Here is a 16,573-nt window from a genome sequence, read left to right as displayed (position 1 = left end):
ATCTCAACCTCCTGAGTAGCTAGGATTAACGTCATGAACCACCACTTCTGAAACTAAGAGTTGCTTAAGGAAAAGATTCACCTCTCTAACTCAGTAATTTATCACAAAGTTTGGCACTCAGTAAAGACTCAATAAATGTTTATCCAATAAAAAATTTTAAAAAATAGACCATAGCATTTATGTTCAATGGATTATTTTCAAATACTGGGGTGTATTTATAGTTTCATTTTTTGCATGTTATTAGAATTAAATATTCTCTTCTGGAGTTTTTTGCAATAGTGTCTTAGGGGATCTAGTACAATTTTTGGTAGAAACATATATGCTGAGTAAATGGATATCTGATGAAGATTAACCGTACTTATGCACACAGAAAGAGTTTGAGCCAGAAGCATATAATACAGACATGAAAGATGAATTTCAATAGCCCGTAAAAATAAAATAAATTCTTAATGTGAATAGAAAATACGAAGAATCTTTCATTGCCAGAATAAACTCATCTAGAGATGAACTGTTGACTTTCTGAAAGATCTGATGTACTTCAATTAGATTGGATCACTCTATGGGTACAAAATTTTCTAATATGCCTAAGGATTCTAGACCTTCTTTTTGACTCTTTGATGCAGAAAGGGAAAGTCAATTGTGTTTATATTTATTTTCTGCATAGGACATTCTGCCCTATTTAAAGTCTTAGGGAGATTTCAAGAAGAAAATTATCCTCACTGAGAATAGGGCCTAGTTTCAGGCTCATCCGTAAAGTAAATGGTTGTTCTTAACTTTTTGCATTCATATTTGTTCATAGATGTTCCCCAAGCTTCTGGAAGTACGTTAATATTCATAATACTTTCCAATCTCATTTTAAGTAGCTGTTCTTAAAGTAAAGGACTTCCTAGCATTAATATATATCAAGTCAAGTACATTTCTATGGTGTTTGAATATTTTTGGTTTGAAAGATACAATAAAAATTATTTTTCAGTGTTATTTTCCTACAAAATATTAAAACATACCCCTCTCTCACTTATGAGAAAAAATTAGTACTAGTACAATAAAGGTTTATTTCTCAAATTTAAAGTTAAAATTACCTTTGGAAAAAGAAACAGAAAATAATAGGCCAAAATTGAATTCTTACATGTGTCTTGTGCATTGCTTTTTTTCTTTATATTTTGTACATTAAAATAGACAAGTTAACTTGAGAAGCTTGCTTTGCAAGAGAAATAGTTTTCAAACTATTTTGTTAAGATTGTATTTATCTTCCTGAAATATACGGTTATTCAGTTAAGATTAATCGTTCAGTATTACAATATGAACACTATTTAACAACAAGCAAATTGTCATCACTATGTCAGCAAAACTGTATGCAAATTACTACAAACATGCACTATAGGAAAGAGAAAGTGAAAATGTTTATTTTCTTCTAGAGACACAATATATTTGTATTGTTGCCAATTCCATGTGCTAAAAGTATTTATTTCTACTGGAAATTTTCATTTGTTGGATTGCCTTTAGAAATGTCGGAAACAGCAGAGTATCATTCTCAAGTGAACACAAACAATTTTCAAATCTATCTCTTCTAAAATAACTGTGAATGAGTACTTCATATCTTCCTGAGTGTTTCTAATTTTCCAATAAACTATGCCTGATTATGATTTCATTTTACTCACCATTTTTATATTAGATATTTTGAGAAGAGGTCATCTCTGTTTGTCATCAATCCATACATCATAATCAAAGACAGCTGGTGCACATATTTTCAAAATAGCTTCTTTACTCACTTGCCTAGGTATCTTGATGATCTTTTGTTGTCCTAATGATGTCTTGTTCTTTAGGCTAGGGTTTCTCCATATCACTTGAGCTTCAAGTAGCATAGTGATTCCACAGCAGATGGAGAGATTGAGAAATTTCAAATCTCTTTACCCAGACTCCAGTATCTCAGAATTTAGTATTTTATAAATGCATTGCTCAAACATATTCCTAAGACCAACTCAGATTCAAGTAGAGAGGGATGAAAATATGGTAAGAGTCACAAAACTTCTATGGCCAGCTATACCACACCATTGCTTCAAATTTTTTAGTTATTAGACTGGAGAGACCCAAATATAGTAATGTGTTTTACTCATCATTTGGATTATACTGTTGTGTTTCTGCAGCTCCAATGTGAATTCTACTTTGAAGATGTATAAAGTTCAATGTATTAGATCAACTTTAGAAATAGAAGGCAAATTATTTCTGTAAGTTTTCATTACCTTACTGAACTCTGAAATTTCCACAGACCTCGAAAGGATGTTCAAAATCCCTATTATCTTTCTCAGTTTCTCTCTCTCTCTCTCTCTCTCTCTCTCTCTCTCTCTCTCTCTCTCTCTCTCTCTCTCTCTCTCTCTCTCTCTCTCTCTTTGTGTGTGTGTGTGTGTGTGTGTGTGTGTGTGTGTGTGTGTGTGTGTGTGCGCGCGCACGCGTGCGCACCAGTCATAGAACTTGAACTCAGGTTTTTGGGTCTATCCCTGAGCTCTTGTGCTCAAGGCTAGTGCTGTAACACTTGAGAAATGGCTGCACTTCTGACATTTTGCTGCTTAACTGGAAATAAGAGTCCTCATAGATTTCTGCCCAGGCCAGCTTTAAATCACAATCCTCAGATTTCAGCCTCCCAAATATTTTGGATTACAGATGTAAGCCGTAGGCATGTGGCTTAATTTCTTTAACATCTTAGTGTTTAAAACATATGTTACCAAAAGAACTCCAGTCTCCTGATAAGTGCTCTGAATGCTGTCTTTACTGGGGTATAACATCAGTTTATAACAAGATTTGTCCTTGTAAAGTAATGGTACTAAATAAATTTGAGGAAAAGTTAGAATCACTCAGAATGAATTAATTGCATATTCCTTAAAATGTCAAAGATCTGGTTTGAATGATTTTGTTTGTATTGTCTCTCAACTAGATAGATAGATAGATAGATAGATAGATAGATAGATAGATAGATAGACAGATAGATAGACAGATCATCTTTAAGAAACAGCTACAGATGCCCTGAATGGCATATACAAATTATATCATTGAAAGAGGATGAAATATTTCCTCTTTATGCGGCCTACACCCTGTTTGGAGCAGTAATTTTCTGTTGAAGTGTGTCTAATGGTATAGGAGAAGGAAAAAGTAATCATTTAGATACCGGAAATGTAAAATTCATTTGTAGTTTCTGGGAATATTTATGTGGTTTTGTTTTCTTCCCTTACTATATAACTTTGATTCTAAAATAATTTATCCATTAGTATATCCAATATAAAAAAATTGTAAAGGATCAACAAATGGTTTATGTAATGCCTGGCTAGCTATAGAGTTCCATGGAGCTCTTTTTAATCACAGTTTGAGATGGAGGGATATAAGGAAAAATTATTGGTAAATACGTATTATTGAGCTTAGTACATCTATATTGTGGCTCTAAAAATGTAATCACTTCAAAATAATGCAGAAGCTATGGAAAGAGCTGTAATACATCAACATTAGTTACCAAATAATCATTGCTTTCCTAGGCTATATGTGACAATATGCTTATTACTTTTTATTTTGTTTTAACATGCTTAACATTAGTACTCATATATTGAGGCTCTACATAAAAACTACACAGTGCTATATCTCATCTTAGAAAAATGATCAAGAACTTTGGAATATCATTTTCTCTGTTTTATTTCTAAGACAAAAATAGATGTGTAACAATCTATGTCTGGCTGAAAAGAATCAAAAGCTGGGTCATAAACTACCAAATGAGCAAAATAGTGGGGCAGTTTATCTTCCCTGGAAAATGTGTGTTTGTGTTTGTGTGTGTGTGTGTGTGTGTGTGTGTGTGTGTGTGTGTGTGTGTGTTCATGCATGCTTGTGCTGGTTGCTTCTACTGTTACAATTTAAAGTATCATATAGCAAATGTAAGCCTAAGACATGCCCTAATATATTTACTAAGATATCTCATGGTTTTTCTACTTAGAATTAATTCAAAATACTAGGATAAGGATAAGTTTGAAAAAATACTAACAGGCCTCTCAATTTCAAGGTTACAATATTTGAAATCATAAGGATTTGTGGAAGGGAATCAAAAATATGGCTCAACACATTGTGCCCTCATTTGAGGCTGTGAAAAGATAGTGACATAAATCTACTTGTTCCTTTTTCTGACATCATATGACTCATAAATATTCAGGATCCCAACCTAAAAACAAGTTTTAAATAGCACAGGATTGTGTCATTGGCAATAATATTATCAGATCATGATAAAGGCTGTGCTGAGGGCTGTCTTTTATTTTGGGAAGTGTTCAGTCACCAGGAGTTAATGCTCTCCAAATAAATTTTTTTTGCTGACATGTAGGGAAAGTTTTTTGTACCAATCACCAGTGGAAGACAGCCCAAATCTATCAATCACTGAGTTAAAAAGCTCTGTCTTATAGCACATTTAATACCCAGTGTAACAAATTAGTATTGCCATTCCTTGATGCAATACAAACTCATTTCCTTAAACCGCTATTGCACTGAACTCTAGGGTTATAAATGAGCAGAATGCAAATTGATTTGCATGTAATAACAGTGGCAATAAACCTTTCCTGGTTCATGCAATTTTCCCCATCTGTTAACAGAGAGCAAGTTTAGGATCTATTATTCCCAGAAGGGGACTTACCCAGCTGGACATCTATAACACTTGGCTGATTCTCCATGGGGAACAATGGCTTGGGAGGCTTGTCTGTGAGTAACGCTAAAAGAGAAAATGAAAGAAAGTAATGGAACAAATTGAGATAAATAACAGGGTAAGAAAGATTCTAGCGTGTATGATATTTAATGTTTGTGGACTTGATGGCGTGTAAACATTTATTAGTCTGTTCCTGCTTGCTTGGGTTGTTCCTCTATCCATACACTATTTCCCAAGTACATTTACAGCACCATTGATTCACCATAAATAGGCAATTTCGACGGTTACATTCTCTAACAAGATCAAACACATGGGCTATTTTGAATGGTTATAAGCTGGTGTATATAAAGAAATACAGATTTTAAAGGAACAATCAGAGAAATATTAGATCCTTAAATATCTATTTTGTAGCACCAAAGAATGTCAATGTAATATAACCCCAATGGAGAGTTCTGGTGGTCTGAACTTCGAAAGATTATAAATCATCTTCCTCCATTCTCCATCGGCAACCTAAAAAATGATGTAGGAAAGCAGCACTGGTAGATTCACTAGTACTTGATCACAAATACTTTGTAAGCACCTATGCACCAAGTCCTATGATATGATCTTGGTAGAAGGAAATGATTTTCTTTACCCTCAATTGACAATCTAGAAGTATTAACATTGTACTAGCACACCAATAAAATAAAAAAATTAAAATATAATAGAGCATAACATAATGAAAAATACAGCAGTTTACCTTCAAATATATATATATATATATATATATATATATATTTAGTAAACACCTCGAGAATAGAAAAGTCAGTATTTGCTGGCAGGATTGGGGTGAGTTATATAAAGGAAGTAGATGTCCAGGTGAATCTTAAAGGTAGAAGAGATTTTTAAAGGAAGAAGAAATTTGGGAAAGTTTAATTACACAGGCCAAAGGTCGAATGTAGTAATCATAATGAGCTTATAGAAGAATGTTGTGGTGGGAAGCAGTTGATTACTTGATTGGAAAACCAGTTGCTTAAAATAGGAATGTCATGAACTAGAAAAGAAACTAGATTCATAAGATTGGACTAGATTCTGGAGAAAAATGATGAGTGGCTTATACATTATGTGGTAGGTTGGAATATCATTGATTCTTACAACAGTATGACGATTCAAATGAACTGCTCTCTAGTGATGATTAGCTTGCTAGAGATGAAGGACTGGAAAAGAACAAAAGCAACGTTCAGAGAATGCAGTAAAGAGGTTGTGTTAAAGTTTGGAGGGGAGTAGGATCAGAGCACTGAGTCAAAACATGGTGGACTCTGGGGAAAATAATATGAGAGCATAAATCTACATAGGTACCAGGAAGAAATGACAGGACTTGGCACTATGTAAGGGTATATGTGTTGTTGTCATAGTAGTAATTCTATCAATCTTTCATTGACACACCGGATTCCTTTTAATTATACATATATATATATATATATATAAATTTTGCTTCAACTATCTTTGTGGATTCTTCCTAAAATATTGTATACTTTTTTATAATTTGTAAGACGTTTGTCATAGGGTGGGACTATAAAAATCATGAAAAATTATGAATTGACTGGGGAAAGTTTCTACTGGCATATTCACAAGGATATTTAGAAGAGAAGGAAGGGTTAATCAGAGGACAGGCAATGTTAGGGATGTATAGAAATTTGATGAGAGTCTAAGAACAATAGTTGATACAAATCCATAAAATTATACTGAGAAAAGATATTTCTAAAACATTAGCTTTTTCTTGAATTACCAGAAATAGGAAAATTTTAGTAAATAAACCTTATTCATAACTACAACATATGCTGTTCTTACAAAATTTGACATATTTTTAAACTAAGCTGATTTTGGCATATAATTTGACAGAACTCTAAGTACAATATCTTGTCTTCATTTAAAAAATCATGGTGAAATAAAATGTCATTAATTTTAGATAATAGTATATTAGTAGATGGTTGTAAAAAAGGATGGAATGTTTCAGTAAATTCAATATGAAGATGTCTCCAAGATATACTTTTAATTTAAAAATAAAAGATTTCAGGTAACAAAGTGTTACCTGATATATCGGATATATTTGTATTTGGTTATCTGAAATTGGATAGGGAAGTGGGGAAAACAAGATGAGGGTTGGGGGTGTGGGGGAGGGAAATGGGGACCAAGATATGTGAAAGGGTATCAATGTATGGGAATTAATGCACCATCTATCTGGCAAATATCATGCAACCCTTCTATTAATTACAATAAAAAATATATGAATAAAAAAATAAATAAATAAAAGATTTCAGTCTGTTCCAGTGGCTCAAGTCTTTAGTTCTATACCTACTTTTGAGGCATAGGTCAGGAGGCCATGGTTTAAGGCCAGACCAGCATCCACAAAAGTTTGTGTGTTTACTTATCAAACAATAATTAAAAAGAGTGCCACACATCTGTCATGGCCAACAACGTACGGAAGCATAAGTATAAGGATCACATTTCATGCCTATCAGAGGATAAAGCAAGACCCTACCTCACAAAACAATGTAACAGTGTGTAGTGGTATTGCTCAAGTGATAGGGTGCCTGCTAAGCAAGCATGAGGCCGTGTGTTCAGTTCCCAATCCCACCAAAACAGTTTTCTAATCATTGCATATAACATGCCATTTTCAATGTGAAAATAGATAATATATATGTTCACAAAAGTTGTATAAATATTACGTGTTTCTGGATTGATATGCATATGATTGAGCACAATGGCTTCCTGTGAGAGGAAGTGGTGGCTGAGGAATGATGCAGAATGAGGGAAAGGCGGTATGGGTAGGCAGCAGGACATTCACAATATACAAGTTTAATTATATATATATATATATATGTGTGTGTGTGTGTGTGTGTGTGTGTGTGTGTGTGTGTCTACTGTACATTCAAAGTATAGTCAAAATCAAAATTAAATACTGCCACTTTATATTTTATTTTTAAAAAGTCATTTTGGTTTCTCTGTAAAATTATTGTCAATTTGCCCTGTGTCGATATGTGTGTTTACTATAGATATGAAACTTAAAATGAATCTTATTTTCCAAATATCTCTCACCATCAAATTAATAGAGAAAAGATTTTTGAAAACTAATTGGAAGTAACATATTTCATATACAGAAATGATGGACTTGTTATGCTTTCCACAGGACATGAATTTGGAGTCACTTCTGAACTCTTTTCTTACCTCCTACTTTGTAACTATGGATATATTTGTCTTGATTTCACTATTTTTAAAGGGTAATTACTGAAGAGGCGTTTATTATAATTAATTTTGATTTTAATAATCTTAGCATTATAGGTGGTTCATAATTTCAGTGTTTTTAGACACACTAATTTATATGATCAGATACACAGTGAGCTTGAAATATAATAAGACAGTTACAGTTCTGGACAAATGATGAAGCTAAATGCAGCTTTCAACATCACATTTGGTGCCCCCTTGTGACCAAAAGACCCTATTGGCAGGATAGATAGAAGAAAATATGTCGAGAGTAGCCAGGTAAAATTGATGAGAACTGAATCAATTATAATCTTTTTGACTCCACAGTTAACTAAAGGAAGGCTCCGAGCCTACTATGAGTAGCTTCCTGGTAAATGGCCACATGAAGCATGATTTCTGCAGGACACATATATTCTTTTCCTCTAAACCCACTAATGGAATGGGATGGATTTGTACTTGTGTCATCACGTTGCAGTGGGATGTATGGGTGTGGAGCCTCGTTAAACTCCAATATTATGTTTAGACCAAAGAATTATCAACAAATGCAGAACATTTTTGCTGATAAACCACCAATTACAGCAGTTTTCCTGGATTTTGACCACCAGTGCAGAGACAAATCTATCAGCACACCATGTAATTAGAGCATTTGCAGATTAGCTAGACCACTGCTTTCATGGACAGACAAGCTGATTTCTTATTAGTTTTCTAGAAAAAAATAGTTTCTGAAACTTACAGTTGCTGTGGGAAAAGGAAGGGAAGAGCTATCAGTATAAGCTTCCTGAATGACAGACCAGGATTTACAATTTTATTAGAAAAACCTATCCTAGTCCTTAAAAGGGAATAACTGTGGTCAGAGCTAGTTTTGAATTCTCTGCTTGGGCTTCATGTTTTGATTAAAAGAATGAGAACAAGGGACACAGTGCATTTCTAATCTTTCATTCTGTAATCCTTCTCCTGTGATTCATTCTGTGGCTGCTTGAGTTTAGTTACCTTTAAATATGATGGCACTACTGAGTATATATACCATGATACTAGTATTAATAGGTAGGTGTAGCTACTATATTTACTATCTGCTTCTCCTAAAACTACATTTTATGTTTGACATTAACTTTTCTGAGTGAAATTCTCAAATTAATCCTTCCTTTTAGTGTAGAAAAGCTTTGTGTTTGCATATACAACCAAGTGAATTGATTTGCCTGAAATTACTTGTTAGTTTTCATGACCCTAGTGTAACAAATCAGTAGAACTATTTGTTGGATTTAATAAATCAGTGGACTATCCTTCCCAAGTGTTATGTACTTTTAGTGCAATATACTGTTAATTTTTTGGTCTCTTAACTAGGTTTCTAGAAAGAACAAGTGGAACATAGTGAAATCTAGCAATCCATTGATTTTTGAGGGTGAAGGCATTTTGGAAATTCACTGGCAATGAAATGAACTCTACCTATTCAATACAGTACAACCTGAAACCACACATTGAAATCACTATGTCATCATGACTTTCAACCATTCAGAGCTCCCAAGGTCTCTTACATTTACTAGATGACAATGATCTGAATTTGTCAAATAGGAAGTGAAAAGCAGTCACAGTGTATTCTCAAATGCTTTCTTGCCTTGTAATCTGCTATCTTTTATTTTGTTGATGCTATGCAGATATAAACATACCGAATTAAGTTTCAATTCTGCATCTTGGATTAATCACTCTCTCCCAATTTGGAAACAAATAGTAATGGTCACCACAGCCAGCATATATTGAGTTTACAATATTACTATTCATTGTTCTAAAGCAATTAGTATTACATTTTATAAACTAATTTCCCAAAGTCAAACAGCCTTTGGAAAATAAAGCAGCAATCTGAACTAACTTCAGTCTGATTTCATCATATTCACAATGTTTTTCTCTGTGTTTTGAAAGACCTACTTGTCCTCAGAAAAGATTACACCCCCTCTACTAAATACTAATGCATTTTGGAATCCTTAGAGTCAATCCTTTGGTTCCTAACGTGCACTAATGTGAGTAGGAAAGTATCCTCACTTTAATGGACGTGTCTTGTCTTTTAAACTACATTTTTAAACTCCTGGAACATAAGTATCATGCCATATATAACTCGGCAAATAAAAATATTGTTTTACATTGGGAAATAAAAAAATCCTCAAATGAACTTTTTTTCTGGTACTCTTCCTATAAAAAATGAGTACTTCTGAGCAGGTGCTGGTGGCTCACACCTGTAATCCTACTGACTTGGGAGGCTGAGCTCTGAAGATTGTCTTTCAAAGCTGGCCCAGATAGGAAAATCCATGAGACTCTTATCTTTTATCAACCATCAAAAAAATGGAAGTTAGAAGCTGTGACTCAAAGTACTGTAGTGCTAGTGTTGAACACCAAAGTTCGGTGACGACACCCAGGCCCTGAATTCAAACCCCAGGGCCAGTACACACACAAACGAGTGCTTCTGAAAAGGTTCTTGGATTGAAAACAACACCAAAGAAAAACTTTGGTTAATTAAAACATAAAGAATTTATCAGCAAATGATCTGAAGGATGATCAAGAAACCTGGGAATTAGATTTAGGAACATAAAAGACAACAAGCAGGCCAGATCTAGATGTACAGGTAAAAGAGAATAATGATTTCATCCTCACCCAATTTTTATATTAAAGTGGTTTTCAGATTTTTAAAATGATTTTCTTTTAATAAGTGTCTTCTTTCTTCTCCATGTGTCTGTTTGATCAAGATTCATAAACTCCAGGAAAGGCAAGATGAATGGACAATTTTAAGTTCTGCCCCTAGTCAAGACTGTATGTACACCAGAAGAAATGCAAGTCTCCTAAAAGCAGAGTAGTGTTATTATACATTGACTACCAGATAATTGCTTCTTAGGTGATCAAGCCACAATGGTTGTCCTGTGGGGGTTGATGGGTGCTTAGTATCATTCACAGCCTCTACCCATCTGGATGTCAGTAACAACTTTCCTTTGCTGTGACAATCAGATTTCAGGGGATCAAATCAGCTCCAAGTTCTCCATTGAGAACCATAGTCCAAAAGAAAGTTTACATTTATGCCGGAAAGAAAAATGAGTACTAAATGATCAAAAGTATCATGCAATATTTTCTCTTTGCCTGACTTCAAGACAACATTACATTACTTTTTATGTCAACATCATTTCTTGAGTCACGTAGTCTTAATAAGATGTATTGAAGTTGTGCAGATAAGTGCCCTTCGCCACAAAGATGCACTATCTACCCACCATATTGCATTGATTAAAAGAAAGATTTTCAAATTTCAAATAACCAAATACATGAGGGGTATGGGTGGGGGGAGGGAAATGGGGACCAAGACATGTGAAAGGGTATCAATGTATGGAAATTAATGCACCATCTATCTGGCAAATATCATGTAACCCTTCTATTAATTACAATAAAAATATATGAAAAAAAGAAAAATTTTGTTTTATACCAAATATTTCTTAACTTTGGAAACACTCGTTAGCTTTTGTCAATGGGTCACAACTCTTCACTGGGCTAAACTTACAAACTAATTCAAAAAAGCAATCATAACATCCCAAAGGCTCTGACCCAAAGTGTTCAGGTAAGTAAGTATCCAAAGATTGCCTGACATTCTGAAGGAAGTGAGGATCATAGGAAAGAAGACTAGGGGAAATATTTCACATGGAAAAATGAAGAAGAATTCCTTACTAACCAAATTAGGCTCAGGGAAATCCATGGATCCAGCTAATATGCTTGCATTTTCCTTCAATCAGGAAAAATTTGTCAATTCTAACTCATCATTGACTAGTTTAAAGATTTCATTAAACACAAATTTTTTTTTTGCCAGTCCTAGGCTTGAGCTCAGGGCCTGAGCACTGTCCTTGGACTTTTCTCAAGGCTAGAGCTCTACCACTTGAGCCTCAGCACCACTTCCAGCTTTTTTTTCTATATGTGGTACCGAGGAATCGAACCCGGGTCTTCATGCATGCTAGGCAAGCACTTTAACCACTAGGCCAAACTCCCGGCCCTAAACACAAATTTTATGAACACAGAATGAGTTCAAGAATTGCTAAGCTCTGAACACTATTACTTTTTGGAACACTTTGCATTTTCTCATATGTTTTGCTAATAATTGCTTGAGGAGAAGTATAATTTCCTGAATTTATAACCTAGATTTCCTAATTATGAATGATTGTGTGTCTATTTTATTGGCCTCTTAATAGAAAGTCCTGTAAGTTAGAAATATTTCACATATGAGGGTACAAAGCTAAGGGATCTCTAGTTTAGGCAATAAATCAAGAAGACTACTGAATTGTTATTCAATAACATTCTTATTCTTCTAAATATATAAACATAGAGTGGACCAGCCTTGGAACTAATGTGCCTTCTTTGCTGTTTTTCCTCATTTTGTGGTCTCTAACTCCAGCCTGCGCTTAGGTATCAGTCATTGTATCTCTGTCATCATTAAAGCAAGTTGCAAAGAAGACTTTCTACATTAAATTCAGTATTTTTTTGTTCCAGTTAAGGAGTTTGAACTTACAGCATTCTGTTTTAGCTTAGTTTATTCATTCAAGGTAAATGCATTTGAGCTGCACTTATCTTTTCCTTTTTTACTTTTTGTCAAGTCCGAGGTCTTGAACTTAGAGCCTAAGCTAGCATTCTGTCACTTGAGCCACAGCTCCACTTCCGCCTTTTTCTGTGCATGTGGTACTGAGGAATCTAACCCAGGGCTAGGCAAGCACTCTACCACTATACCATACTTCTGGCCCTCCTTTCAACTTTTTTAGTTTCTTTCTTTCTTTCTTTCTTTCTTTCTTTCTTTCTTTCTTTCTTTCTTTCTTTCTTTCTTTCTCTCTCTCTCTCTCTCTCTCTCTCTCTCTCTCTCTCTCTCTCTCTCTCTCTCTCTCTCTCTTCCTTCCTTCCTTCCTTTCATTCTTCTTTTTTTTTAACCAATTGTATTTTATTATCCTGCTGATGTATAGAGGGGTTGGTTACAGTTATATTCGTCAGGTAGTTGGTATATTACTTCTTGTACATTAATATCCCTCCCAATGCTTTACTCCCAGTGGGTTCTCTCCCCCTCCACCTCCAATCATCTTGTTTTTCCCCTTCCCTTCCCTATTTCAAATAAACAAATAAAAGTAATGTTTGTCTCCAAATATGGGATGTGAGGCTTCATTCCTTTATAGGGATTTAACTAGAAAGTACTTATTAGGCCCTAAGAACCTTTTCTAAATTCTTGATATTGAAATTAACAGTCTGCAGAAGTTAATTAACTCAGATAAAATTATTTTTTCTTAAGATTCCAACCAACATTATTATTATGATCCCGTTACTCTGTAATATTTTGGGGAGAAAGAGATCCCAAACATATTTTAAATAAATAGTCTTTAAAAATCAAGCTTTGTTTCTATTTCAGTCTTTTATTGCATCGATCAACTACTCACTATAGCAATTAATTTTTGTAATTTTCCCTCCAAAATGCTAATATTCTCTGCCTTATTTATAATAGTGAAAAGACACATGCTAATTCTATCTTGAAAAAGTTGCACTTTCTAGATGTCCCAGCCATAACAGAAAGGCTGTGACAGATTCAGTTCTAAAAAATCGAGGTACTTGTGGCTGACAACTATAATCCTAGTTACTCAGGAGGCTGAGATCTGAGGATCTCAGTTCATAGCCAGCCTGGGAAGAGAAGACTGCAAGAATCCTATGTCCAGTGAACCACCAGAAAACCAGAAGTGGTGCTGTGGGTCAAGTGGTAGAGTACTAGCCTTGAGCTGGAGAGCTAAGGGGCAATGCTCAGGCCCAGAGTTCTCCAAGCCCCATGACAAAATAAAATAAAATAAAATAAAAGTGATACAGAGAATGATTCAAAGACCTTTTCAAACCAGATATTATGATATGTATTTCATACATCTCTCTACCCTCATTAAAATTCTCTTTATTTCTCTTTATAAAATACCTGTTACTGATGAGAAGTTCATGGCTTTTGTATGTGTATTTAGAATTGAGAATTACTGAGTACTGCTAACAGCCAGGTAATAGGTTATTAAATTGGTTTAAAAATATATTCTTGGTGCACTAAAAATACTCCTTTCATCATTTAAAGTCATGGAGAATGTTTGCCTTTGGTTTCAGCCTAGACCTTAAGAATCAGTTACTGTCTTTGAATAAATAAGTGATTCTTTAATAAACAGATGGGTAAGTTTCTAGAGAAGTACTTGGCAAGTGATCTGGCTATTGTCCCTGTACTGCTCAGGGCCTCCCTAGCAACTAACATACAGAGTATGCCTTTTCCTGCAAAGCAGTGGATGTGCTATGAGGGTGGTGAATGGGTCATGGCTCCTGAGAAGTAGCCATGAAATGCCCTGAAATGCCCTTTTTTCTTGCTCACATGTTTATTTCCAATAATATTTGAGTTCTGAGCAATGCATGAGCTTTGGGAAAGCTTGAGCTTAAAGGCAGGGCAATTTCTTCTCAATGCCATTTGACACAGGGCCCTTCTCTGGAGAGAAGAATGTTTATTCAGCACAAATCTGCCCCAACATAAAGCAACTTCTTCAAACTTTAAAAGAAAACAACCTTGGGGGAAATGGAAACTTAAACAGAGTTATGATGGTAGATTTTTCCCCCTTTTTAACAGGCATGATTTTTTCCCCTATTCTTGCTGTTCCCTTTCAAGGAAGATTTTGGCTTTTTTTTCTTTTTTACTAAAATAGTACTCTCAGAATTCATATTGCTGAAGTAAAACTATCAGCCTATTATTATTTGTAGTTGCCATCAAATAAATTACACAACAGTGTACATCCAATTTTTACACATAATTTGGGCTGCACTAAAATAAATACTGAAGATTAAACACAGGAAATACATTAATTAATACCTTGTATCAAGTCATCATCTCATTCTATAGTTTCTGATATTCTCAGTTATAGAAATTTGCCCCAGATAATAATGTATAATATCAGATATTTTAAGATGGATATATTTAGAACTAGATAAACCTTGAAGGGTCAATTCACCTAATTATTTCCATCTCTTCCTTTCTCCTCCTTCCTCCTCTTTCTCCTTCTTCCTCTTCCTATTCCTCCTCTTCCTCCTCCTCTTTTTCCTTCTCCTCCTTCTTTCCCCCTTCTTTATTAAGTCTAGTACTTGAACTTAGTACCTTATATGTTTACTCATTGCCTAGTGTTCTGTCAAATAAGTCACACCTCTAATTTCCATCTACTTATTTTGGCACATGAAAAATTGGAAGGGAGGAATGTAAGAAATGCACTCAACATCATATTTCAAATTACTACTAAAACAAAGGACTAAAACAAAGGACTTTTGCATTAAATACAATAATTTTACTACTTTACACTAGTTTTAACATAACTAAAGTATGCATGGCAGGTACTTTAACATTCATTTCCTTATTAAATACAACAATGTATAAAACAGGTTTTATCATCAATTTTTCACATATAAGAATTTGATCCTCATGAATGTTAAATAATGTGCCAGGGCAAAATAATGTATTGAATTTTCTTATTTCGGGCAATTCAGGAAGAGGAATGTGCATAAATATCTTTTATTAGTATATTTTTGAGACTGATCGAATTGTATATTTTCTATTTTACTTGTTCTGTGATCAATTCTTGTCTCTTTCTACAATAAACATTTCTTGTAAATATGAAATAGCGTTTTAGGAGTATTTTCTAGGAGTGTGACTCAACTGGTATTGTGCCTCCCTGGAAAGCACAAGACCCTGAATTCAAACCTGAGTAGTGCCTGAGAAATAATAATAATAGTAGTAATAATAATAGTAATAATTTCCCCAAAGTCATACTGGTGGGAAATAAATGAATCCAGGATTTCAGTTAAAACTGCCTCTCTCTGAAGTGTGGTGAGCATGTCTGGCTACCATTATAATAGTTCTAAGAGAGAACCTTCCCCTCATCCCTTTTCAAGCTTCCAGAGACTGTCTTCATTTCTTGGTACTTGACCTTATCCCCTCTTCAAGGCCAGCAAGAGAACAGTGAGTCGTTGTCATATTCCCCTTCCCAGTCTTTCTACCTCATTCTTCTATTTTAAAGACACTTTTGGCACATTGGGATCATCTAGATAATCCAGCATCATTTGCCTATTTTAGAGCCAAGGGATTAGCAATCCTAATTCCATTTGCAACCTTGATTTGCTTTTACCAAAACTATAATATATTCCTGTTAGTTGAGGATGTTGGGAAGAGGCATCATTCTCACCAACACCATCTACCAAGAGGCAATCAAATAAAATGTGAATAAAAATTTACAAAGGGAGGAGTGACATTTCCACTGACATATGGACGTATGTTTGGTAGATTTATCAATCTTTATTGGTTTCATTTCAGCCAAATCAGCTTGTGAATAAAAGCTTTTTATTTCAAACAAAAGTCCATCAACACAATTATTTTAATAGATTGTGCTGACATTAATACTTCTATTTTCAGCATAATGATTTGTTTACTTAGGGCTGCCAAAACTCATTATGTATTCATAGCCTATCAACATAGTATTTTGTAATGCAAATGCTCAAGGATAAGTAAAATACCACTTAAGCAAGTTTAGCTACTTAGTGTTCTAATAGTCTCTAATGAGGAGGAAAAACTCATGTGGATATCAAATAAACAATTTCCTCAGAAACAACTATTTCATGACA

The 16,573-nt window shown here is 34.4% G+C and overlaps 1 protein-coding gene across 1 annotated transcript in view; it reads right to left on the bottom strand.

Annotated features, from left to right (window-relative positions):
- The window catches only part of Il1rapl2 (interleukin 1 receptor accessory protein like 2), a 479,341-nt gene that overhangs the window by 239,890 nt on the left and 222,878 nt on the right, over positions 1–16,573 (bottom strand). The window contains exon 5 of the mRNA XM_090327149.1: positions 4,655–4,729. Coding sequence (XP_090183275.1) covers positions 4,655–4,729 — 75 coding nt within the window. The remainder of the gene's footprint in view (positions 1–4,654; positions 4,730–16,573) is intronic.

This window comes from Megascapheus bottae, chromosome X (genome assembly GCF_031878675.1).
Source record: "Megascapheus bottae isolate mThoBot1 chromosome X, mThoBot2.hap1, whole genome shotgun sequence".
In the NCBI taxonomy this organism is placed as follows: Eukaryota; Metazoa; Chordata; class Mammalia; order Rodentia; family Geomyidae; genus Megascapheus; species Megascapheus bottae.
This window is presented reverse-complemented; position numbering and strand designations above follow the sequence as displayed.